The 27615-nt window shown below is 43.4% G+C and overlaps 1 protein-coding gene across 1 annotated transcript in view; it reads right to left on the reverse strand.

Moving 5' to 3' along the window:
• Positions 1 to 27615, reverse strand: part of shoc2 (SHOC2 leucine rich repeat scaffold protein) — a 135154-nt gene that overhangs the window by 34749 nt on the left and 72790 nt on the right. The window contains exon 5 of the mRNA XM_068053004.1: positions 3829 to 3959. Coding sequence (XP_067909105.1) covers positions 3829 to 3959 — 131 coding nt within the window. The remainder of the gene's footprint in view (positions 1 to 3828; positions 3960 to 27615) is intronic.

Genomic DNA, 27615 nt, shown 5'->3' on the forward strand with positions numbered 1-27615 from the left:
CACCCTCCCAAATACGATCAAAAATTTCTCACCAAGATATCTCCCTTAAGTCCAACGGACTCAGATGTGAAAGGATATGGTGGACATCCACTGCCAGATCTGGCTGGACCACATTAAGCACCATCAAGTCCTGCTCTCATCTGCTAAAACTACTCACTGCATTCCATCATGCTTGCTCTCCTCTGAGTTCATTGCATTCTTGTCCTGCCCAAATCTCTCCCTCTATGTAGAGTCCACAACCCATATGCATGACCACTCTCTTAACTTTGCTATCTCAAGTGGTCTTGCTAGTCCCATCAAATCAATCACAGGTAAGGCCATCTCTGATCACTTCCTTGTATCACTCCCCACCACAAATGCCTTCCACACCCCAACCCTACTTCCTTCTGTATCCACCCTTGGAAAAAAACTATCCCCTAATTCACTTACAACTGTACTTTCAAAATCCCAACTGTCTAGGTTTTGGCTCTCAGTTTGCCACAGCATTTCTGCAGCTACTGAATTACTCAACCACACCCGCACCTCCACCTTTGATGCCCCAGTCCCTAAAAAAACCATTACTTTCTCTCACCCTGTCGCTTCCCCCGGTAGGTCCTCATCTCTGCTCCCTTAAGTCCAAGGGACGCAGATGTGAAAGGATATGGTGGACATCCACTGCCAGATCTGGCTGGACCACATTAAGCACCATCGAGTCCTACTCTCATCTGCTAAAACTACTCACTGCATTCCATGATGATCCTGGAAAGAATCCCCGGCTTCTTTCTCTACTGCAAGCCATTGTCTTAAACCCCTCGCCTGTCTCCTTCACCTTCAACAATACATGCAAGCAGCTCGTGGATTTCTTCGTCACCAAGATAGACACCAACTGATCAGCTGCTTCTGCCGCATCCCTCCCTTCCACTAGTCAGCTGGGCCAAAATTCCTGACGTTCCCTACTGCCCTAACCATAACTCACATTTTTCTCTAGTTTCTCTCCCATTTCTTCGTGCTCATCTTGTCCATGAGACACACCTCCTGCTCCCTCAACCCTATTCCCACTAAACTGCTGACCACCCAAGTTGTATGTTAACTGATATTAAAAAAAATCTCTCTTCAGATGTTGTCTCTCTCCTTTAAATCTGCCGTCATCACCCCACTCCTAAAAAAAAAACAACCCTTGATCCCACCGTCTTTGCAAACTACCATCCCATCTCCAACCTCCCTTTCTCTCCAAAGCTCTTAACATGTTGTCGGCTCCCAAATCTGTGCCTATCTTTCCCAGAGCTTCATGTTTGAATCCCTGCAATCAGGTTTCCACCCCTGCCAGAGTACCGAAACAGCTCTTATTAAAAAGTCATGACATCTTGTGTGACTGTGACAAAGGTAAACTATGCCTCATCCTTTTTGACCTGTCTACACCAGTGATGGTTGACCACACCATGCTCCTCCAATGGCTCCCACTGTCATCCAGCTGGGTGGTACTGCTCTCACTTGGTCCCATCCTTATCTAATCAAATCCAGAGTATCGCTTGCAATGGTTCACTTCCCACTCTCATACAGTTACATCTGGCACACCCCTCCCCACCCCCCCGCTCGATCTAGCCTTGGCCCCCTATTTCTTATCTACATGCTCCCCCTCGGCGACATCATCCAAAAGCATAGCATTAGTTTTCACATGTATACTGACAACATCCAGCTCAACCTCACCACCTCTCTCAACTCTTCTAGGGTTTCCAAATCATCAGACTGCTTATCCGACAACCAGTACTGGATGAGCAGAAATGTCCTCCAATTAAATATTGGGAAGACTGAAGCCACTGTTTTCAGCTCCTGCTCCAAAATCAATTCCCTAGCCACAGACTCCATCCATCTCCCTGGCAACAATCTGAAACTAAACCAGTCTGTTCACAAACTTGGTGTCATATCTGACCCTAAGATGAGCTTGCAACCACATATTCACACCATCACTAAAACCGTCTATTTCCACCTGCGTACCATTGTCCGACTTCACCCCTGCCTCAGCTGATATGCCTTTGTTACCTCTACGCTTGATTATTCCAACATACTCCTTGCTCTACTCAGACATTCTACCCTCCGTAAACTTGGTCATCCAAAACTCTGCTGCCTGTGTCTTAACTTGCACCAAGTCCCGTGCACCTATTAAGCCCATGCTCTCTGACCTATATTGGCTTCCACTCAAGCAACACCTTGATTTTAAAATGCTCATCCTGGTTTTCAAATCCCTCCATGGTCTTGCCCCATCCGATCCGTGTAATCTCCTCCAGTTCCACAACTCTCGGAGATATCGGCGCTAAATTAATTCTGGCCTCTTGAGCATCCAATTTTAATTGCTCTACCATGAGTGGCCGTGTCTTCAGCTGCCTAGGCCCTAAAACTCTGGTCAAATTTTGTTTCATAGTGCTTCTGTGAAGCGCCTTGGGACATTTTATTATATTCAAGGTGCTATACAAGTGTAAGTAGCTTTTGTCAGTACAGTCAAGGTAATCAACTGAAGAGTTACACTGCAAGACTCCACATTGCTGTTCTAGTCACTCCAGATATATTAGCAAAATATACATAGCTAGTTTAAAAATGCTTCAAGGATTAAATCATAACACAAAATACTGTCACAGAGCATTGATTTGACTCAGTGTAAATCAGTGGCCTTGATAATATGCTAGAACACACCATTGTTGTAAAAACAGCATATCCTCTGATTCATTGCAATGTTGCAGGAAATCTATTACTAAATGCAAAAACCAGATTGTTTCAGCCAGTGGCTCACTGCTGAGAAGGATTAATTTCTTGTATAATTATCTTTTTTTTTCTGAAGAAAGTAAATATGAACTTAAGACTTCCAAAGATGTGCTCAATTATAACTAGTCTCACCAGAGCCACCATTTTAGGTGTATTTCTAAAGTGCCTTGAGGCTGGCTACATAAAGGCATGCTATTTCAATATCTAATTTGCCTGTGCGGAGTTTGCAAGTTCTCCCTGTGACCGAGTGGGTTTCCACCGGGTGCTCCGGTTTCCTCCCACAGCTAAAGACTTGCAGGTTGATAGGTAAATTGGCCATTGTAAATTGCCTCTAGTGTAGGTAGATGGTAGGAGAATAGTGGGGATGTGGTAGGGAATATGGGATTAATGTAGGAGTAGTATAAATGGGTGGTTGTTAGTTGGCACAGACTCAGTGGGCTGAAGGGCCTGTTTCAGTGCTGCATCTCTAAATATAAAAATAAATAAATATAAAAAGTTTAAATAACCCAAGAACTTCCCTTACTGCACACAATATTTTGAGAGTGGAGTATTTGCTATTTCTACTACTACCATTTATTCAGTTATTCTATCTCTTAACTACCTGGAAGGATATACACCCAAAATGTCAACTTGTCTTCTCTCTATAGATGCTCTATACCTGGTACGTACGTCCAGTATTTTATCATTTCATTTTGCAACATGCTCTGGCCAAAAGAAACTACTGCATAAGCTACCTGAAATATCGCATATTTTCACACCTCCAGCTTTCACTCGTGTTTATATGGGGAGGGGAAACAGAAACTTATCGATCTAACATAGTTTAATTCTTGGCTATCACTTTTTTCTGTCCATTTACTTGAGGTGTTAGCTGGGAAATCTATGCAAGTTTAGATTCAAATATTCTTAAAACTCACATTTTACATTTAGAAGAGCAAGAATGCTCCCATTCTTTATGGTATGGAGAAATGATGGAAAGGCTGTCAAATAACTCCAGTAAAGAAATGCACACTTTTGAATAACCTATATAAAAAAAATTACTCTTAATTTTCAGAAATTCACAGACATTTTACAACCAATTTATCTATTTCTTACCTCAGGTAATGTTGAGATATTATTATTCTCCAGGTTAAGTTCATCCAACTCACTGCACTTTGCCAATGATTTGGGCACAGCCGACAGTCTGTTGTACCTCAGCCCCAAGCGACTCAGACTGGACAGATTACCTGCAAGGAGCAGTGTTAAGGTTCTAGGTCATACTGATCATATTGACATTTTTTGTGTACAAATACATAGGTGGCAAACAGTGCATCTTCCACCAATATATAGCCCTTTAATTTAAGAAAAGGTTGATTAATGTACAGATTTCAACTTGCTGTATTTTGCTATGTAAACAAGTTGGTTTGAAAGTGGTCCCCCACTAAAATTCGTTACAAATTAAGTACAACTTCAAAATATGCCGATATAGAACACAACATATGTTTTGCTGGTTCTACACATCATAGAGCAATCAGAGAGCAGTTACAGCACAGAAGTAGTTCATTTGGCCCATTGAGCCCGCAGTCAGTTTTACTGGTCCCACTCTCCTGCGGCCCTGCAATTTTTTTCCCTTCAAGTGCTTATCATTAAAGCAACATTCCAAGATAACTCCTTACAACTGAATCAAGTATTCATCCAAAAGACCATATCCTTTAATTTAAAAAAATCCTGGTTTTAAAGAAAATATACCTCTTCATTGCTTAATGATCTATTGAGTGTAATCAACTATTTATGAGTGACTCATTAGGGATATTTAGCTCCACCAACACATCTAACCAAATAAACCAAATTCACCAGTTACACTGAAACAAACTCAGTATTGTTCTCCATTGACAGAGTTACAATTTTCCATTCAATGTATTTTGTGGCTCTTTTCTTCAACAACCCCAAAAGTTTTCCAGAGTAGGTAGGTACACTAAGTAAAGGGCACTACTGCCCACCCTTCAATTTGCCATCTGCTTTAAAACTAGCCTCCACTTCCTGTAACAGTACATCGAAAGCACAACTCTTGGGCAACAGCTATCTAACACCCTATCCGGTGTAACCGAGCGCTGGACCAGCCAACATGACTTCACTTTCACAAATGCAAGGTTTTTTTGAAAATCAAAGCACTGAAACCCATCTACAATCAACTGAAAGAGCTGACAACTTAGAGATACAAGTTGGTGCAATGTGAAAATGTTTAGATTCTACAAGAATAAAACTAACCAATGTTTAAAGAGAAATCAAACTACATTGTTGCATGTTGGTATCATCCAAATTGCAAATCAACTGTAGCATCTTAACCTTAACTGCTGTGCCAATATTCATGCTAAATGTTGCAATTATAGCAACATTTGATTCCTACTTAAATCTATATTCCCCTTCTATAATGCTCAAACCAAGAGAACGTAAATTAGGGCATCCCAGCTCAATATAATTAAATGGAATTAAGCTGAATTGGAATTACTAAATTGTCTACTGCTCAGTTCTAACTAGTACTAATGAGCATCAAGACAACCATCAATATTCATTTAAAAATACACATTCATTATAGCAAGTTGAGACCATAATCAATACACTAATGGAGACAAAAATAAACTTCTACTAGGAGAAAAGATGGAAGTATTGAAAGTATTGATAACTGTGACAACAAAAGCAAGACAGAGACTAGGAATTCTGCAACGTTACTCACCTCCTGACTCCCCAGTGCCCGTCTACCATCTACAAAGCACAAGTCACAAGTGTGATGGAATACTCTCCACTTGCCTGGATGAATGCAGCTCCAAAAACACTCAAGAAGCTCGACATCACCCAGAACAAAGCACCCCGCTTAAGTGACACCCCATCCACCACCTTCAACATTCATTCCCTTCACCACTGACGCACAGTGCCACCAGTGTGTACTACTACCTATAAGGTGCACTGCAGCAACTCACCAAGGCTCCACTGACAGCACCTTCCAAACCCATGACCTTTACCACCTAGGAGGACAAGGGCAGCAGATGCATGGGAACAGCACCACCTGCAAGTCCCCCTCCAAGCCACACAACATCCTGACTTGGAACTATATCAGCTATAGCACCATTCCTTCACTGTTGCTGGGTCAAAATTCTGGAACTCCCTTCCTAACAGCACCTACACCCCAAGGACTGCACAGGTTCAAGGCGGCAGCTTACTACCACCTTCTCAAGAGCAACTAGAGATGGGCAATAAATGCTGGCTTAGCCAGCAACACACACATCCCATCGAGTCAGAGAGCACAGAAACAGGCCCTTTGGCCCATCATGTCTGTACCAGCCATCAAGCACCTATCTATTCTAATCCCATTTTCCAGCACTTGGCCTGCAGCCTTGTATGCCATGGAGTTTCAAGTGCTCATCTAAATACTTCTTAATGTTGTGAGGGTTCAAAGAACAAAGAAAATTACAGCACAGGAACAGGCCCTTCAGCCCTCCAAGCCTGCGCCGATCCAGATCCTCTATCTAACCATGTCGCCTATTTTCTAAGGGTCCTGCCTCTACCACCTCTTCAGGCAGTTGGTTCCAGATGTCAACCACCCTCAGTGAAAATGTTTTCCTCAAATCCTCTCTAAACCTCCTGCCCCTTACCTTAAATCTATACTACCTGGTTATTGACCCCTCCACTAAGGTAAAAAGTTTCTTCCTATCTAATCTATCAATGCCCCTCATAATTTTGTATACCTCAATCATGTCCCCCCTCAGCCTTCTCTGCTCCAAGGAAAACAACTCTAGCCTTTTCAGTCTCTTTTCATAGCTGAAATGCTCCAGTCCAGGCAACATCCTGGTGAATCTCCTCTGCACCCTTTCCAGTGCAATCACATCCTTCCTATAGTGTGGTGACCAGAACTGTACACAGTACTCCGGCTGTGGCCTAACTAGCATTTTATACAGCTCCATCATAACCTCCCTGCTCTTGTATTCTATGCCTCAGCTAATAAAGGCAAGTATCCCATATGCCTTCCTAACTACCTTATCTACCTGTGCTACTGCCTTCAGTGACCTATGGACTAGTACACCAAGGCCCCTATGACCATCTGTACTTCCTAGTGTCCTACCATCCATTGTATATTCCCTTGCCTTGTTAGTACTCCCAAAATACATCACGTCTCAGGATTAAATTCCATTTGCCACAGCTCTGCCCATCTTACCAGCCCATCAATATCGTCCTGTAATCTAAGACTTTCCTCCTCACTATTTACGACACCAATTTTCGCGTCATCTGTGAACTTACTGATCATACCTCCTATATTCACGTCTAAATCATTAATGTACACTACAAACAGCAAGGGTCCCAGCACGGATCCCTGTGGTACACCACTGGTCACAGGCTTCCACTCACAGAAACAACCCTCGACCATCACACCCTCTGCCTCCAACCACTAAGCTAATTTTGGATCCAATTTGCCAAATTGCCCTGGATCCCATGGGCTCTTACCTTCTTAACCAATCTCCCATGCAGGACCTTATCAAAAGCCTTACTGAAGTCCATATAGACTACATCAACTACTTCAACCTCATCTACACATCTAATCATCTCCTCAAAAAGTTCAATCAAGTTAGTTATTCATGAATGAATAAAAACATTTTTTTAAAAAAAAGTCACAACTGTGCGCTAAATTTTCTTTCACATTTCTTAAGTCCTCAAATTCCACACACAAACTTTGGAACTACCATAATGTTCTGCAGTGAACGTTTTTGTTTAATTCATTTCATTAATTCTATTGCTAGCTACTTGATAACTGCCAATCGAAAAAAGAAAAGGACTTGCAATTATATGGCAGCTTTAATGACCTGAGCACATCCCAAAACGCTGTTGTAATGTAGGAAACACGGCAGCCAATTTGCACACAGCAAGCTCCCACAAATAGCAATGTGAAAATGACTAGATTTTTTTTTTGAGAGGTTGATTAAGAGATAAATGTTGGCCAGGGTTCCAGGGATAATTCTCCTGCTCTTCGTCAAAATATTGTCTTGGAATCACTTGCACCCATCTGAAGGGACAGGCGGGGCCTCAGTTTAGCCTCTCATCCGAAAGACAGCACCTCCAGTGCAGAACTCCCTCAGTATGGCACTGGAGTGTCAGCCTAGGTTTTGTACTCAAGTCCTTGAGTGGGACTTGAACCCACAACCTTCTAACTCAAATGAAAGTGCTACCAACTGAGGACACAGCTGTCACCTGAAATCTTGTAACTCAGTGCAGACTAGGGATTGAAGCATGGAACTTCCTGATGGTGATTTTACCAAGATAAAAATCAAGCAGCATAGCTAAGAAATTTTGCTCCTCCTTTGTAGTGGTTCTCAGTGGCTTCCAAAACACATTATATTGCACTATGAAAATATTTATTGCAGCTCCAAAAATTGAAAGAATGCTAATCTATGATAAATGTAATTTCTAGATATATGCACGAGACTGAGTAAAAATAAAAATCTTTAGTACCGTGCAGTCCAAAGCTTTCACATAGGAAATACTGTGTGGATTTATAAACCAAAAATTGATTTTAGATAGCTGTCAAAGAGTAGTTTACGTGATATTTTAAATAGTTTAAAAAAATATTTTTCAAACATTGAATACAAGCCTAACTTCCAGACGTAGTAGAATGTTAGCAGATGAGATGACCTAAAGGGATAAAGCTTCCTGAAAAACGAGGAACACTGTAGAACAGGCAGGCACACCACAGAGCGGACCAGAGAGCGGGGGTGGGACATGTTGCTCGATTCGTAATTTACTCAGGATAAACAGACTGTCTCGGGTATTGACCAAGTTGTACTGGATAAGCTCAGTCATTCTGTGCAATGGTATACTCTATTGTTCTTTAATTTTGGTTCTACAGCTGTGACTGGGGAGCTTTTGGTTTGGAATATCTACGAGACTTTTGATACCAGTTTTGAACCAACTTTTGAACTCCATAGGCCAACATAGGAATTGTATCACTCTTGTGCAGCTTTACGTCATTGAAGGTCAGTTATCAGAGTTACTATACAAGACTCAAAGTACGTCTTACTGCTTTCGTGCAAGTCAATATTTAGTTTTTGCCTATATTCATTGGTCCAATGGTGTAGCACATACTGTCTAACCAGAGTGAGGGGACAACACTTTGGGCTATCATGAGATCACCAAGCAGTCCACATCACAACAGGATGCAGTATCTAGTTCAGAGAAAACAGGTCTGTTAATACAGCTCTCTTGTTGTAATCAGATTCAAAGTGTTTGGAGAAAGCCGGTACTGCTTTATGGTGTCGGTGAGAAAAATCCAATATAAAATACAAGAACACAGAGAACCCAATTCAGATAAAAGATTTTAAACAAATTTAAGTTATTCAGTCATTCAAATCACAAAAGTCAATGTAGCAGAGGATAAGTACCACCAATAATTGTTTGATTCTTCAAATTGCATGTTCTTTCACATACCATGAATGTCCTCTAAGTTCTTATTCAGGCAACATATTTAAAATACAGGAAAGCTGAAACTGGAAACCACATTCATTTTGGCCCAGGAGCTTTAGTAGCCTAGATAGCAATGATTGCTTTTACTACCTTAGGTGACACTCATTGCAGAACACAGTTGAAATTTCTTGCTTTCTGACTTGCCTACAACACAAAGCAACTACATTCATTTAATAAGTTGTTTGCAGAGCCCCCATTAAGCAAGCAAAAAACCAATCCTCTTGCGAATTCCGCCTATATTCCATAAAAGCATGAGCTCCCTGAACTTCCGCATCTTTAGAGTTGTGCAACAAATTCTTGATGGGAGACGTATGTAAAGCTACTGGTTGCAGTTTGCCAGTTCGAGTCCTGAAAAACTGCGCAGATGTTTGTTTAATCAAGTTTCATGTCTCATTCCAAAAAGACAAAGAATGCAAATTCTCAATAGCGATGTTTCCAGCATATTCCAGTTAAGGGTGCTCCTAACTCCCCTGATGGGAGTCAAGGAAGGCAATATTCAGTAAGCCTGAGTTACATACAGGGGAAAGATTCATGTTCTTCCTGTAGATTGAGATGCCTTTCTCCTTTTCTTCCCCCCAGTTATATTTATTAAGTTCAGGAATGATACCACTAGGAAAACAAAACACATCCCCATTTCAGCATAAAGGACTGCAAGGTCGGGCATATAGTACTGACAGCTAGCCACAGAGTAAACTAACATCTCCACTCTTCTAATCTCACACTATTCCCGATTGCATCATTGTGACACTTCAATCACCAGCCAATGCCTCTCAACCTGCCAACTTGATACCAAATTAGAAGTAACTTTGGCCTCATCCACTTGGGATGAGTATTTCATATTTCAGGCCCTTAAAGGTAAATTGACAGTATCCCAAACTGAACACTGTTCAAAGAGATTCTGAAGGTGTAATGCAGTGTACTAACTCAGTTATTCAGTAACATTTTCAGATTTCTACCCTGCACATCATCAAGTAACATTTTAGGCTATTCTGACATTTCAACTGGTAAGTTATGAAACAAAAAACATTTCCAAACATGGGATTGGAACATTTCTCTAAGTAAAACTTTACACACAAATGCCACTCAGGTCTCACCTACACCATTTCTAGACTAATTCAATTAACCCTCATTATATAACTAGTTTGTGTTTTAAGTTGAGCGATTTTAGGATCCAGCACAACTTAGCTCGGTGTCTAATTAATGACAGATATGCAGGTACCAGTTAGCTTAAACAGACATGTTGGTTTTCTGAAACAGAATCTATAGGGGAAAACACCATGCGCTTTTCAGATGACCAGCAGCCAATTATCCTCAAAAACCCTTACAAAAAGCAGTGATAATCAAGCCCTGTTAAATGAAATCAAGGTTCAATAATACAAACTAATATTAATCCTTTTTTGAAGTCATATGACTTTCACTTCAACACCCTCTCCATCCCAGCTTAAAAGGAAACAGCAAACAGTTGGGTACTCTGCAACCTGCAGACAAAGCAAATGTGTTAAGCCCTGGAGTACAGAAAAGGTTCCAAAATCAACAATGTAAAAAGAATAATTTAAAAGTTTGAAATATTCAATATCATAGTGTGAAATTCTAGAGACAGAAATCCAAACAGCTGATGTGGTTCAATCCTTTTGCTGAAAACCTGCCCACAATACACGAGTGGGTAAAATAGTAGTCACAGTAACTTTGATTCAATCTGTGGATAAGGATAGCAATTGGAATTTTTTTCATATTAGATCAAATGATTAATGAATTAAGCTTCATATAGAAGACATTGATATTCTGCAATAATAAGCAACTTATTGTCTGCTTTGTGTGCATCAATTTCACTGCCAATCAATGGACAGCAGCATAGTCAAAGTTATCTTCCGACATATTATTGCAGATGAGAAAATCCACAAAATAATGAAGGCACTCTAAAGCAAGCAATGACAAGTCCAATGATACTGTGGCACAAGTCCCCGAGGTAAGAATGTTAGTAATCCAGGAAGAATCCTTACACAAGCTTGGATCGCTACATGAAAACATGCAGTCTGACCCCACTCAGTCCAATTTAAGGACATTCTTTTACAAAGTTCCCCCTCTCACTACCAGATCAGATTAGATCAAATCAAAGCTCTGCAGTTCTGCTACATCCACTTGCGAAACGCAGTGGACAATTAAGCAACTAAACAGAGCAGTAGGCTCCATGAACATCCCCATAAATAATGATGGGGGGGAGCCCAGCAAGCGAGTGCAAAAGAGAAAGCTGAAGCCTTTGCAACCATCTTCAGTCAGATATACCAAGTGGATGATCCACCTCGACCCCATCCTGAGATCCCCAGTGCATTGGCTCCCGCATTTTGCCAAGAGGGAGCAGTGGATTAAACAATGAATGGGTGGGATGGGGTTGGGGGGGGGGGGGGGTGAAACTGTGCCAACTGTATTTGGTAGTGTGGGTTTTTTCCCCCAAAGTTTCAAGATCTGTGTTCTAACTGAAGTGCAATGTAAGAAGCCAGACTTCAGCCAATTCAGTTCACTCCACATGATCAGAAAACAGCTGAATGCAATGGACACAGCAAAGATGATAGGCCCTGACAACATCCAGCCGTAATGAAGACTTGTGCTTCAAAACTAGCTACACCTCTAGCCTCAAGTTGTTTCAAGCATCACTACAAAACTGACATCTGTCCAACAATGTAAAAAATTGAACAGGCATACCTTGTCCACAAAAATCAAAAGAGATCCAATCTGTCCAATTACCACCCCGTCCGTCTAATCTCAATCATGAGCAAAATGATAGAATGTGTCGTTGACAGTGTTATCAAGCAAAGAACAAAGAACAGTACAGCACAGGAACAGGCCATTCGGCCCTCCAAGCCTGCGCCGATCTTGATGCCTGCCTAAACTAAAACCTTCTGCACTTCCGGGGTCCGTATCCCTCTATTCCCATCTATTTATGTATTTGTCAAGATGCCTCTTAAACGTCTCTATGGTACCTGCTTCCACTACCTCCCCCGGCAACAAGTTCCAGGCACACACCACCCTCTGTGTAAAGAACTTGCCTCACACATCCCCTCTAAACTTTGCCCCTCTCACCTGAAACCTATGTCCACCCTGGGAAAAAGCTTCTGACTATCCACTCTGTCCATGCCGCTTATAACTTTGTAAACCCTCCATCATGTCGCCCCTCCACCTCCATCGTTCCAGTGAAAACAATCCGAGTTCCTCCAACCTCTCCTCATAGCTAATGCCCTCCAGACCAGGCAACATCGTAGTAAACCTCTTCTGTACCCTCGCCAAAGCCTCCACGTCCTTCTGGTAGTGCGGCGACCAGAACTGCACGCAATATTCTAAGTGTGGCCTAACTAAAGTTCTGTACAGCTGCAGCATGACTTGCCAATTTTTATACTCTATGCCCCGACCGATGAAGGTAAGCATGCCATATGCCTTCTTGACTACTTTATCCACCTGCGTTGCCACTTTGTGACCTGTGGACCTGTATGCCCAGATCTCTCTGCCTGTCAATACTCCTAAGGGTTCTGCCATTTACTGTATACTTCCCACCTGCATTAGATCTTCCAAAATGCATTACCTCACATTTGTCCGAATTAAACTCCATCTGCCATTTCTCCGCCCAAGTCTCCAACCGATCTATATCCTGCTGTATCCTCTGACAATCCTCATCACTGTCCGCAACTCCACCAACCTTTGTGTCGTCCGCAAACTTACTAATCAGACCAGCTACATTTTCCTCCAAATCATTTATATATACTACAAACAGCAAAGGTCCCAGCACTGATCCCTGCGGAACACCACTCGTCACATCCCTCCATTCAGAAAAGCACCCTTCCACTGCTACCCTCTGTCTTCCATGACTAAGCCAATTCTGTATCCATCTTGCCAGCTCCCCTCTGATCCCATGTGACCTCATCTTTTGTATCAGTCTGCCATGAGGGACCTTGTCAAAGGCTTTACTGAAGTCCATATAGATAACATCCACTGCCCTTCCTTCATCAATCATCTTTGTCACTTCCTCAAAAAACTCAATCAAATTAGTGAGACACGACCTCCCCTTCACAAAACCATGCTGCCTCTCGCTAATAAGTCCATTTGTTTCCAAATGGGAGTAATTCCTGTCCCGAAGAATCCTCTCTAATAATTTCCCTACCACTGACGTAAGGCTCACCGGCCTATAATTTCCTGGATTATCCTTACTACCCTTCTTAAACAAAGGAACAACATTGGCTATTCTCCAATCCTCTGGGACCTCACCTGTAGCCAATGAGGATTCAAAGATTTCTGTCAAGGCACCAGCAATTTCTTCCCTTGTCTCCCTCAGTATTCTGGGGTAGATCCCATCAGGCCCTGGGGACTTATCTACCTTAATGCTTTGCAAGACACCCAACACCTCCTTCCTTTTTGATAATGAGATGACTGAGACTATCTACACTCCCTTCCCTAGGCTCATCATCCACCAAGTCCTTCTCCTTGGTGAATACTAATGCAAAGTACTCATTTAGTACCTCGCCCATTTCCTCTGGCTCCACACATAGATTGCCTTCTCTGTCCTTGAGTGGGCCAACCCTTTCCCTGGTTACCCTCTTGCTCTTTATAAATGTATAAAAAGCCTTGGGATTTTCCTTAATCCTGTTTGCCAATGACTTTTCATAACCCCTTTTAGCCCTCCTGACTCCTTGCTTAAGTTCCTTCCTACTGTCTTTATATTCCTCAAGGGATTCGTCTGTTCCTAGCCTTCCAGCCCTTACGAATGCTTCCTTTTTCTTTTTGACTAGGCTCACAATATCCCGCGTTATCCAAGGTTCCCGAAACTTGCCAAACTTATCCTTCTTCCTCACAGATTCTAATCTGCGGTCCTGGATTCTAATCAACTGACGTTTGAAAGTCTCCCACGTCAGATGTTGATTTACCCTCAAACAGCCGCCCCCAATCTAAATTCTTCAGTTCCTGCCTAATATTGTTATAATTAGCCTTCCCCCAATTTAGCACCTTCACCTTCATTACTCTTATCCTTTTCCACAAATACCTTAAAACTTATGGAATTATGGTCACTGTTTCCGAAATGCTGCCCTACTGAAACTTCGACCGCCTGGCCGGGCTCATTCCCCAATACCAGGTCCAGTACGGCCCCATCCCTTGTTGGACTACCTACGTAGTGTTTCAAGAAGCCCTCCTGGATGCTCCTTACAGATTCTGCCCCATCCAAGCCCCTAGCACTAAGTGAGTCCCAGTCAATATAGGGGAAGTTAAAATCACCCACCACTACAACCCTGTTCCCTTTACATCTTTCCAAAATCTGCCTACATATCTGCTCCTCTACCTCCCGCTGGCTGTTGGGAGGCCTGTAGTAAACCCCCAACATCGCGACTGCACCCTTCCTATTCCTGAGCTCCACCCATATTGCCTCGCTGCATGACCCCTCCAAGGTGTCCTCCCGCAGTACAGCTGTGATATTCTCCTTAACCAGTAATGCAACTCCCCCACCTCTTTTAAGCACCACTTACTCACCAATGCTCAAGTTTGGGTTCTGCCAGGACCACTCAGCTCCAGACATCACGACAGTCTTGGTTCAAACATGGATGAAAGAGCTGAATTTCAGAGTGAGGCGAGAGTGGCTGGTCTTGACATCAAGACAGCACTTGACCGAGTGTGGCATAAAGAAGCCCTAGCAAAACTGGGCAATGGGAATCGGGGGAAATGCTGGCTATAGTCATACCTAGCACAAAAGAAGATGGTTGTGGTTGTTGAAGGCCAAGTATCCCAGCCCCAGGACATTGTTGCAGGAGTTCCTCAAGGCAGTATGCTAGGCCCAACCATCTTCAGCCATTTCACTAATGATCCTTCCTCTATCATAAGGTCAGAAATGGAGATGTTCACTGACGATTGCATCGTGGTAGTTCCATTCGCGACTCCTCAGATAATGTAGCAGTCCATGCCTGCCTGCAGCAAGACCTGGACAACATGCAGGCTTGGGCTAAGTGGAAAGTAATCACACCACACAAAAGCAGGTCAGAGGCTGGGCATTCTGTGGCAAGGGACTCACCTCCAACCTCCCCAAAGCCTTTCCACCATCTACAGGGCACAAGTTAGGAGTGTGATCGAATACTCTCCACTTGCCAGGATGAAAACAGCTCCAACATTCAAGAGGTTCGACACCATTCAGGACAAGTAACCCACTTGACTGCCACACCATTCACCACTTTCAACAATGACTCCCTCCACTGCCGTGCACCATGTCTGCAGTGTGTACCATCTACAAGATGCACTACAACAACCTGCCAACATTTCTTAGACATCTCCCAAATGTGCAACCTGTACCACCTAGAAAGATAAGGGCAGCAGCCACATGGAAATACCAACACCTGCAAGTTCCCTTCCAAGTCACACACCATCCTTCACTGTCACTGGGTTAATTAAATCCAGGAACTCCATACCTAACAGCACTGTGGGAGTACCCTCACCACACAGTACTGTAGTGATGCAAGGTGGTGGCTCACCAATTTCTCAAGGGCATTTAGGGATGGGCAATAAATGATGGCCTTACCAGCAATGTCCACATACCGTGAACGAATACAAAAATTCTGTCTGGCATTATGTTGCGAAGCTGGTGATTTAGAAATGCAAGGCAAGTTAGACAAATGCAACTCAGCAGAAACGTCCAAAAATTAATTCTTCATTTAGGCAATCAAGGTATATTACTTAAATGAAAAGACAAGTCATGGCACACCCACCCATTTCAACTTTCTAATTTATATCTATCCTAAAGGATTAATTGTATTTGTGTTTTATGTTAAGTCTCATTACATTCTTTAAATTATACTTACACTACATATATGCACATCATTTTTTCAAGGCAATTAGAATACACAATTTGTATTGAACACTTCTTTTGGATGCATTTCTGAAAGTCACTATATCAATTCAAGATAGTTAGTTTGTATTAGTTTGAGAGGGGGTGACTAGGCAAAAACTCAGGTTAGTGCTTTACTCGGAAACGGTGGGAAACCATAAATCGTCTGAACAGGAGTTCACCAACAGAGAGTGGGATAGAATCTGCAAGACCAGGCAGTTATGTATGTACATACTGTATAACCTATTTTGAAAGGATTTAAACGGTTGCATAAGCAAGAAACAATCAAGTAATTAAGGCTAGTATAGCAAGAAAACAGCTGAGTCTTGAAGTTTGCTTTAACTAGAGTTCAGTACTGAACCGTAGTTGGCTTGAAACTACTTCGTTATTTTCTTCCAAATCCCGAGTCCATTTAGCACTATATGACAGTGCAAACCTGTGTGCGCAAAACTTAATGAGAATTTTAAAAATCTATGAGCATTAAGGATAACCATGGATGCAAGAAGAGTCTCAGGTTCAAAATTACAGAGTTCAAGAATAAGGGGGCGATATATGGAGGAAAAGTACCTGGAGTACATACTGCAGGAGATTGCTGCCCCACCACTTGAGGGGAATAGTTAGGAAGGGAAATGCAAGTTGAATTCGAGAGGGTTGAGAACAACATGGTAGTGCTAAAGCAAGCGTATATAAAGGCAGCTTAAAAAGAAAGTTTTAGGTATAGAAAGCTGATTAACTGCCAAATAAATGCATTAATACAAATGAACGTAGGAGTATTTACATTTCTTCAGTGCAGAAACATGAATAAGTTATTTTAAAATATATTAAAATTAAACCTTGTTTTTACCGTGTTAAATTCACAGGACAGCTGGATTGAGAGGTGTGTTTTTTTTTTAAATTCATTCGTGAGATGTGGACATTGCTGGCTAGACCAGCATTTATTGCTCATCCCTAACTGCCTTTGAACTCAGTGGCTTGCTAGGCCATTTCAGAGGGCAGTTAAGAGTCAACCACATTGCTGTGGGTCTGGAGTCAGATATAGGCCAGACCAGGTAATAACGGCAGATTTCCTTCCCTAAGGGGCATTAGTGAACCAGATGGGTTTTTACAACAATTGACAATGGTTTCATGGTCACCATTGGACTAGCTTTTTTTTTAATTCCAGATTTACTAATTGGATTCAAATTTCACTATCTGCCGTGGTGGGATTTGGACCCATGTACCCAGAGCACTAGCTGGGCCTCTGGGCTGTTAGTCCAGGGACATGACCACTACACCACTGCCTCCCCCTTTCAGACAATGCGTCTGAACCCAAATTTTCCAGACACATTTGAAGATAATTTGACATTTCAGCAACCATACATGCCCACTTCTGCTGCAGCAACACCTTTCATTTAAACTTAGCACCAGTCATTGCTAAATTACATTCCTGGACTCCGCTATGGCTGGGAGAAGGGCGGATGGTGGAGAAAGAAAGTCAGTCAGTTTCATTAAAATCTGACACCACAGTCAAGCTTTTGAAAAGAACAGACAAGTTCATTCAGGCTTATAAATGCTGCGGGAAGGTTGAAAAAGCAAGATTACAGGCTGGACTGTAGGATAGAATGCAGACATTATTCTGTTTAAGTTGTGCAAGACAATCACCAGAGAGAGACTATATTATGCATTCATTTGTGTCACTACTACAATAAGGTGCATTTGCATAGTGCCTTTACTGTAGAAAAACACCCCAAATCACGAGGCAGAATCAAGAAATGGATGCCAAAAAAGGAGATACAAGGATATGTCATAGATTTGGCCACAGTTGGGGGTATAAAGTTGGGTCTTAAAAGGAGAGGGAAATGGAGAGGTGAATGTCATTTCATAGTGTGGGGCCTGGGACAAGTCAAATAAATTGTGCAACTGAACTAAGCAATTCTCATCATATCTCTTGCTTTGTACATTTCACCTTTCTATGGAATAAAGTAACTGATCACAGCTAAACTTTACCTAGTATAATGTTAACTAGAGAGAGATTAAAGATCTGGCCCAGATCATAAGGAGCTTTACTGTTATAAATAGAACATAAAAGTGGATTTAGAACAGTGAGAATTAACTATAAAAGTTAAGTCCTTCAGACAGTTTACAGGTGTGACTGATGCTCTGGAACAGAACATGTTTACAGTGATCCAAATTTTTTTTAACAGTAATATATTTTTCTAATAGTTAAGCTTAGCTAGCGTGTGTAACGGAATATAAATAGCTCCCAACTGGTACATGGACCTATAATATTCTTATGCATCAGCTTTCCTTTTCTTAACATCTACAGAAACTACCTGGCCTAATTGAAGTTGCCATAGATCCTGCAATCGCAGGAGGTGTAATACCTGCCCATTTACCTCCTCTCTCCTCACTATCCCAGGCCCCAAACACTCCTTTCGGGTGAAGCAGCGATTTACTTGTACTTCTTTCAATGTAGTATACTGTATTCGCTGCTCACAGTGTGGTCTCCTCTACATTGGGGAGACCAAGCGCAGACTGGGTGACCGCTTTGCGGAACATCTCCGCTCAGTCCGCAAGCAGGACCCTGAGCTTCCGGTTGCTTGCCATTTCAACACTCCCCCCTGCTCTCATGCTCACATCTCTGTCCTGGGATTGCTGCAGTGTTCCAGTGAACATCAACGCAAGCTCGAGGAACAGCATCTCATCTACCGATTAGGCACACGACAGCCTGCCGGACTGAACATTGAGTTCAATAATTTCAGAGCATGACAGCCCCCCACTTTACTTTCATTTTTAGTTATTTTTTTCAGGTTGTTTTTCTTCAGGTTTGCACTTGCTGATGTTCTATATTCAGTATATTCACACCTAATCTGTACTAATGCTTTGTCTTTCAAAACACCATTAACATATTGTTTGCCTTTGCTCCGTGACCTTTTGGTCAGCTATGTGGCCTGGTCCAATCTGCACCTTCTCCTTTGTTATCTCTTGCCCAACCCTCACCTCACTTGTTTATAATCTGTGACTTTTCTAATATTTGTCAGTTCCGAAGAAGAGTCACTGACCCGAAACGTTAACTCTGCTTCTCTTTCCACAGATGCTGCCAGACCTGCTGAGTGAATCCAGCATTTCTTGTTTTTGTTTCAGATTTCCAGCATCCGCAGTATTTTGCTTTTATTATTGCCATAGATCAGTTGGTCTGGAAACAAAAGGCCATTAAACACTTTACTGGGAGTTTTCTATAGACTCCCCAATAGCAACAGAGACACGGAGGAACAGATTGGGAGGCAGATTTTGGAAAGGTGCAGAAGTAACAGTGCTGTTGTCATGGGTGACTTCAACTTCCCTAATATTGATTGGAACCTCCTTAGTGCAAATAGTTTGGATGGAGCAGCTTTTGTCAGGTGTGTCCAGGAAGGTTTCCTGACTCAATATGTAGATAGGCCGACTAGAGGGGAAGCTATGTTGGACTTGGTGCTTGGCAACGAACCAGGCCAGGTGGCAGATCTCTCAGTGGGAGAGCATTTCGGTGATAGTGATCACAACTCCCTGACCTTTACTATAGTCATGGAGAGGGACAGGAGCAGGCGGGATGGGAAAATATTTAATTGGAGGAGGGGAAATTACAATGCTATTAGGCAGGAGCTGGGGAGCATAAATTGGCAACAGATGTTCTCAGGGAAATGCACGACAGAAATGTGGAGGTTGTTTAGGGAGCACTTGCTGCGACTGCTGGATCGGTTTGTCCCGATGAGGCAAAGAAGGGATGGTAGGGTGAAGGAACCTTGGATGACAAGAGATGTGGAACAGCTAGTCAAGAGGAAGAAGGAAGCTTACTTAAGGTTGAGGAAGCAAGGATCAGACAGGGCTCTGTGTGTCCTGGGGAGAGGGCAGGTGTTTGTGTCCTGGATAGTGTGGAAGTCTGTTGTAGGTTGCAACGGGCCATTGACAGGATGCAGAGCTGGGCTGACAAGTGGCAGATGGAGTTCAACCTGGAAAAGTGTGAAGTGATTCATTTTGGAAGGTCGAATTTGAATGCAGAATACAGGCTTAAAGACAGGATTCTTGGTAGTGTGGAGGAACAGAGGGATCTTGGGGTCCATGTCCATAGATCGCTCAAAGTTGCCACCCAAGTTGATAGGGTTGTTAAGAAAGCGTATGGTGTGTTGGCTTTCATTAACAAGGGGATTGAGTTTAAGAGCCACGAGGTTATGCTGCAGCTCTATAAAGCCCTGGTTAGACCAAACTTGGAATATTGTGTTCAATTCTGGTCGCCCCATTATAGGAAGGATGTGGAAGCTTTAGAGAGGGTGCAGAGGAGATTTACCAGGATGCTGCCTGGACTGGAGGGCATGTCTTACGATGAAAGGTTGAGGGAGCTAGGGCTTTTCTCATTGGAGCGAAGAAGGATGAGAGGTGATTTGATAGAGGGCTACAAGATGATGAGAGGCATAGATAGAGTGGATAGCCAGAGACTTTTTACCAGGGTGGAAAGGGCGATCACCAGGGGGCATAATTTTAAGGTGATTGGAGGAAGGTTTCGGGGAGATGTCAGAGGTAGGCTCTTTACACAGAGTGGTGGGTGTGTGGAATGCACTGCCAGCGGTGGTAGAAGCAGATGCATTAGGGACATTTAAGCAACTCGTGGATAGGTACATGGATGATAGTAGTATGAAGAGTATGTAGGTAGTTTGTTCCTAGAGTAGGTTAAAGGTTCGGCACAACATCATGGGCCGAAGGGCCTGTACTGTGCTGTACTGTTCTATGAAATCAACAGTGAAATTTGTAGTCAAATTGCAGGGGCATGTATTGATAGATTCATAAATGCAGATTTTAATTATCCAAAAATACACTAGGATTGGAAAAATGTTTGCGATGAAAGGAGTGTTTATTCTTTTGCAGTGTTGTGGATACGTCGTTATTCCAAAAAGAGAGGAAGGAAGCAAAAATGACCTGATTCTGGACAATCAGGTGCAGCAAGATGACCTAAAAGTAAGGGGAGACTTGGAAGCAGTGAACACAAGTAGGTTCAGTGCAAGAATGGAGAAGGAAAAAAATATTGAGAAAAAAAATATAAAAGGATCTTGTCCAGATTTAATGCAAGAAGAAATGGCAAATAGAATTGTAGAACAGCAACAGAAAAGATCATGGAAAGTTATAAAGGTTAAGTTTTCATGAACAAGAGACACTGACAACCGTAGTGTAATTCCCTTGCCAAACAGAGCTAGAACATGCACAACAACTTGCAGTTTTTTAGTGCCTATCATATAATAAAACATCCCAAGGTGCATACAGGTTTGAATGTAGATGGAGTATGAAAAGTACACAATGAAGAATCATCAACTTGGCTGCAAGGATCCTTGGTGAAATGAGATTTGAAATGGCCTCTTCCAGTTCCTGGTGGATAAAAGTGAAACTGGATCCTAGGCAGTTAAGAGAAGCAAGAGAATAAATAGTGGAGGCTTTGACCACCATTTTCCAATCCTCTCTGGCTACAGGCATGGTGCCAGAGGTCTGGAGAACAGCTAACATTCTACCATTGGTTAAAAAGAGACAAAGGGATAGACCAAATAATTAAAGGCCAGTCAGTCTAATATCAGTGGTGCGAAAATTACTGGAAAAATTGAGGGACAGGATAAATGTTCATTTGTAAAGACGTGGATTAATTAAAGACAGCACAGAGTTGTTAAGGGAAGGTAGTGTCTAACTAACATGATTCAACATTTTCAGGAGGTAACAAGGAAGGTCGATGAGGGTAGTGCATTTGATGTAGTCTATATGGATTTTGGCAAGGCTTTTGGTAAGGTCCCACAAGGCAGACTGGTCATAAAAGTAAAAGCCCATTGGATCCAAGGCAAAGTGGCAAGTTGGATCCAAAATTGGCTCAAAGGCAGGAATCAAAGGGTAATAGTCGATGTGTGTTTTTGTAATGAGATGGCCGTTTCCAATGGGGGTTCTGCAGGACTCCTCAGAACTAGGACCCTTGCTTTTTGTGGTATACATCAATGATTTGGGCTTGAATGTAGGATGTATGATTAAGAAGTTAGAGGATACAAAAATTGGCCATGCGGCTAACAAAGAAGAAAGCTATAGACTGCAGGAAGATATCAATGGACTAGTCAGGTGGGCAGGACAGTGGCAAATGGAGTTTAATTCAGGAGGTGAGGGGAAGGATAACAAGGCAAAAGAATACACAATAAATGGTAGGATACTGAGAAGTATAAAGGAACTGAGGGACCTTGGAGTGCATGTCCACAGATCCCTGAAGGTGGCCTGACAGATAAAGTGGTCAAGGAGGCATTTGGGATACTTGCGTTTATTAGCTCAGGCACAGAATATAAAAGCAGTGAGGTTATGCTGGAACTGTAGAAAAACACTGGTTAGACCACAGCTGGAGTACTGCATTCAGTTATAGACACTGCACTATAGGAAATATGTGATTGTGCGACAGAGTACTGAGGAAATTTACGAGGATGTTGCCTGGACTCAAAAATTTTAGTTATGGGGAAAGATTGAATTGGTTAGGGTTGTTTTCTTTGGAACAGAGGAAGCTGAGGGGAGACCTCATTGAAGTGTATAAAATTATGCGGGTAGAGTGAATAGGAAGGCTCTATCCCCTTGGTTCAGGAGTCCATACCAGGGGGCATAGACTTAGGATAAGAGGTAGGAGGTTTAGAGGGGATTCGAGGGGAAATCTTTTTTAATCAGAGGGTGGGAGGGATCTGGAACACCCTGTCTGAAAAGGTTGGTAGAGGCAGAAACCCTCATAACATTTAAAAAGTACTTGGATATGTACTTGAAGTACCATAACCTACAAGGCTATGGATCAAGAGCCAGAAAGTAGGATTAGGCTGAATGGCTCCTTGTCGGTTGGCACAGACACAATGGGCCAAATGACCTTCTTCTGATCTTTAAATTTCGATGATCCTATGACATCAGTCAAAAGTAGAAAACATTTAGCCCTAAACTGCAACCCTCAGCAGCCCTTAAGCTTTACAGGTATTGGAAATGGAAAACACCACTAGTACAGTTGGGATGATTCAAAGTTGGAGTTAAAATACATTAAGGCAAAATACATTAAACTTTACTGTGTTTAACAAAGTGCTTAATGCCAACACTGTGTAGCAAAGGTGATGGCGAGCACTAAACATACTTAATACAGTTGTAACAAAACAGAAAATAATAACTTGCATTTTTATAGCACCTTTAAAGTAGTAACATGTCCCAAGGTGCTTCACAAGAGCATTTGTTATCAGACAAAATTTGTCAGAGATACAGAGATATTAAGGTGACCAAAAGCCTGATCAAAGGCTTTAAGGAGCATCTTAAAAGAAAAAGAGGTAGAGGTGCACAAGTTAGTTTAGCATTCAAAACAATTCAGGATTTATAGGTTTGATGAAAAACTGGTTTCGAGGGTTGGGAGGGCAATGGGGGGAGGAACTGGTCCTTCCATCATAAAATAGTACCAGATTGTTGGTCACTTGTAATTATGAAAAACCAATGCAAACCAAATTCAAATGGTATCAGTTATAAAAAGTCAAATACCAATGAACTCCAAAAAGTGGGGGGGCGGGGGGGGGGGAAACAGCAAAAAAAAAATCCATGCAATTCAGTGCTAAAGTTCACCCAGAAACTTAAGATAAAAATCATTTTTCAGAAAGAAAATAATCCATTCTGCACAATTTTCCATCCTTACAGGCAATCTCCTCTATTATAGAAGCAGCCATTGTATAAACAAATTTACATGCTGTTAACAATTACATTGGGAAACTTCGTGAAACTGGAGTCTCCGGAGACTGAATGGTGCAGTGGTTTAGCACGTTATCCATTCACCTCTAGTAAGAGTTCATTTGAATCTAGCCCATACTACTGGGATGAGAGATTTCTTCCTCTACTAGCTAGGAGATTCTTCGTCAACATGATCTTGGACAATCTTAACAGGATTTTCCATCAGTGTAGGTCTAGAACAGAACCACCTATAATTCAATGCCATTTGTGGTTAGAATATGAAACTTGCTACCATATGGAATAGTTGAGGTGAACAGCAGATACGAAGAAGGGTCACTGACCCGAAACGTTAACTCTGCTTCTCTTTCCACAGATGCTGCCAGACCTGCTGAGTGAATCCAGCATTTCTTGTTTTTGTTACATTTAAGGGGAAGCTGGGTTGTAGTGCATGAGGGAGAAAAGCATGGAAGGATATGCTGATAAGGTTAGAGGTGTAGGAGGCCTGTGTGGAGCACAAATGCCAGCATACCCCTAGGCCAAATGATCTGTTCAGGTGTTGTAAATTCCATCTAATTTGGCTGTCTCGCAAGTCACAATGTCAGCTGGCTTGCGGAAACGGAAAAAATCATTTTGGTGCACAACTGGTATGCTACTGAGGTTAGGGTCATCAATATTGCTGAGAGAGAATAATGTAGAATGCACTGACTTTTAGTCTGTGCTCTACCTGACCCCAATATTAGGTTCTTAAAGAGTAGAAACTTTCCCCCCCCCACCCCGAGCACCAACATCCAGCAACTTGATTTTTTAAAAAATCGGAGAGTCAATCACTGCATCTCCTTCCTCTCACAATAGGCTGAATTATGTTGTCCTGCCGCCAAGAGTGGCAGCGGGTGCAGAAAATGGCGGCTGCCCCACACAGGAGCCGCGCTGCCGCAATTCCGCAGTAGACGTCCACTTAATGTATCGACTGCAGCCACACCCCCCCCCCCCCCCCTCCCACGTGGCGGGGGCGGGCTTGGTGACGCTGTGAACGGCATCAACTGAAGCAGGAGCAGGTGCTGGCACCATCTTAAAAAAGGCAGCCAGCCCGACATGCAAGCTCTGCCTGCGCTGCTCTGAAGCTTGCTGGAGCAACAAGTCAGGACTGTTGCAGAAATCATTCAGAAAGCGACACCACTGGGCACTTCTGGGCATGGCAAAAGGCCGAGCAAGGGCGGCCCCACGGTTCAGTGATGCTTTCCGGCTTATTTTCATCCAGACTGCAAGGAAAAGGCAGGTGGTCCTTATCCCCAGAGACGACAAGAGGTCCTCCTTCCTGACCAACTAAGCCTGGAAAGAGATCGCATAGGAGGTTAGCAGCTGTGGGGTCACCCCATGAGACTGGGTCCAGTGCTGGAAGAGAGTGAATGACCTCCTGCGCTCAAAGGCAAATGGCACATTTCAAAAGTGCTCGGTGTAATCTGGTTGGCACTACACAGTATGCCAAATGGATGCCACTGACATTTCATAGACAGGGAGGTCAGGGAGGATTGATGGCACATGACTGGCTGCATACACAAATCAAATCTCCCTCGTGAATACCTCAACATGGCACACCCATGAAAGGGTGAGTCCATATGCCAGACAAAGCAACCCTCCCCCCCCCAAAGTTGTTGAAGTGCCCATGGTGGTACAACTGTGAAGTTGATGTTTTGCAATGTTCTACATCTGCATTTTTGCTTTCAAGAAAAGAGGGCCCACAATAATAGGGAGGTGTTCAGGACTGGAGGCGGTGTGCTCGACCCGAGGCCTCTTTCGCAAGCCGAGGCAGCAGCCCTGGAGTTAGCCAGGAGCCAAGGAGCACATGCCATCACGGACGTGGAGCTCAAGGTCCCAGTTAGAGTGATTGCCAAACACAAAACGATTCCAAATTTACATCTCCGAGGTTATCATTGCAAAAAGTGTACCATAACACCTAAATGTATGATCTTCACATTAATTGTGCATGATATGGCACTGCACGGATGCAGTCACATGGGCAATGGCTCAACCAGCTCCTTCCAGTCATGTTGGAGAGACGGAGGTTTCAGAGGCAGAAGACTTCAGACGAGTTGCATGATGATGGTTTGTGGTGTGAAGAGCATTTTTTGCACTTCAGGGATTGTGGAAGTGCTCAATAATCAGGAGTTACCTTGCCTCCCTTGCTCGCTGCTCGCCATGTCGGCCCTCCATCAGTGCTCTCTGTGCTCCCATGCGTGGTTGTTCCTGGTTGCCCTGTGTCCTCATCATCGGAGGATGTGTCCTGCTCCCATACCTCTTCATCCTACAAGACCTCCCCACTCTGTACTGCAATGATGTGCAGAACGCAGGACAATGAAGCGCCCAACCCTGTCTGGGGCATACTGTAGGGCTCTACCCGATCTATTGAGGCAGTGGAAGTGCATCTTCAGCACGCCTTGCTCGATGTTAGCTTGGCTGGAGCCATAGCAGACGTTGCAGCGCTCTTCTGCACCATTTCTGGGATTCTTCACTGGCGCCAGAAGTCACGTCATAAAGGGATAGCCCTTATCCCCAAGGATCCACCCCCGAAGGTGAGCTGGTAGAGTGAACAGCAGCAGCACCTGGGACTAGCTCAGTATGTACGAGTCATGGCAGCTGCCAGGTAAGCGGGCACACATTTGCAGGAAGCCCTTTCTGTGTTTGCACACTTGTTGCAGATTGATCGAATGAAAGCCCTATTTGTTTATGTATGCCGCTGGTTGTTCCACGGGAGCCTTAATTGTCACATGCATGCAGTCGACGACTTCTTGTACCTGTGAGCATCCCCTCAATGGCCTCAAATCCAAGGGCTCTCTCGATCTGACTCTCAGGATCTGTCCTGAAGCGCACATAGTTGCCGGCCCTCCCATATAAAGCATCATTAACATCCTTGATACAGTGGTGTACTGCAGATTGAGACTCCCCCGCAAGAGTCGCTGGTGGATCCCTGAAATGATCCAGAGACATAGAGGTTTAGTGTCACCATAACCTTGAGGGCCACAGGCACAGGGCAACCACCAAAGCCTATTGGTTGCAGGTCAGTATTCAACAGTGCGCAGAGGTGTGTGTCGACCTCTTTGGTCATCCACTGTCATCTCTGGCACTGGTGCTCCAACATCTGCAGGTATGTCATCTGAGTCCAATAGACTCGCTGGCGTATCTAGGCTACTCTGTGCCTTGGTGGCTGCTGCTCCTCGAGTCGGAGAGCTTCCTTGTGGGCCACATCTGCTCCTTGGTGCCGCCTTTGGCAGAGATGCCTCATCACGGCAAGAGGATCCAGGAAGACAGGGTGAATCATACCCATCTCTATGCTCCTGGTAACTTCAGGTTACTTCACAAGGTCAATGACACCTATCTGGGCAAAGAGTTGTGTTCATTCCTGCTTCAGCAGTGTCCCAGCATGAGCTGTATGGTATGGCATGAAGTTGCCCGCACAAACATTAAGCGAGTGCAAGCCAGCCTTACCACTGTTATATCATTTTTTGTTGTCTGCACTGGACCACTGACAACAGGAACATACACACTTTCCCAGTTGTGTCTCCAACCCACCCACCGCCCAAAAACAGTTTATTCCACTTCCAGTGTTGCCCCCCTTTCCCCTGCACCATCGGTGCCTGAATGCATTGTGGGCCCCCTTCAAGAAACAATGCAGGATTCTAACCCCTCCTCCTCACGGAGCATGGATGCAGAGGTCCAACCCTCCCCCCCACCCGCCCACCCAAGGCGATTTAACTCGGGTTCACAAAGAAAATGGAGGAGAGCAAGACATCACTTACCACCCTTTACAGGCCCCGGGGATTCTCGCCTCGGTGGCGCCAGCTTTT

The sequence above is a fragment of the Heterodontus francisci genome, chromosome 20, assembly GCF_036365525.1.
Source record: "Heterodontus francisci isolate sHetFra1 chromosome 20, sHetFra1.hap1, whole genome shotgun sequence".
Classification (NCBI taxonomy): domain Eukaryota; kingdom Metazoa; phylum Chordata; class Chondrichthyes; order Heterodontiformes; family Heterodontidae; genus Heterodontus; species Heterodontus francisci.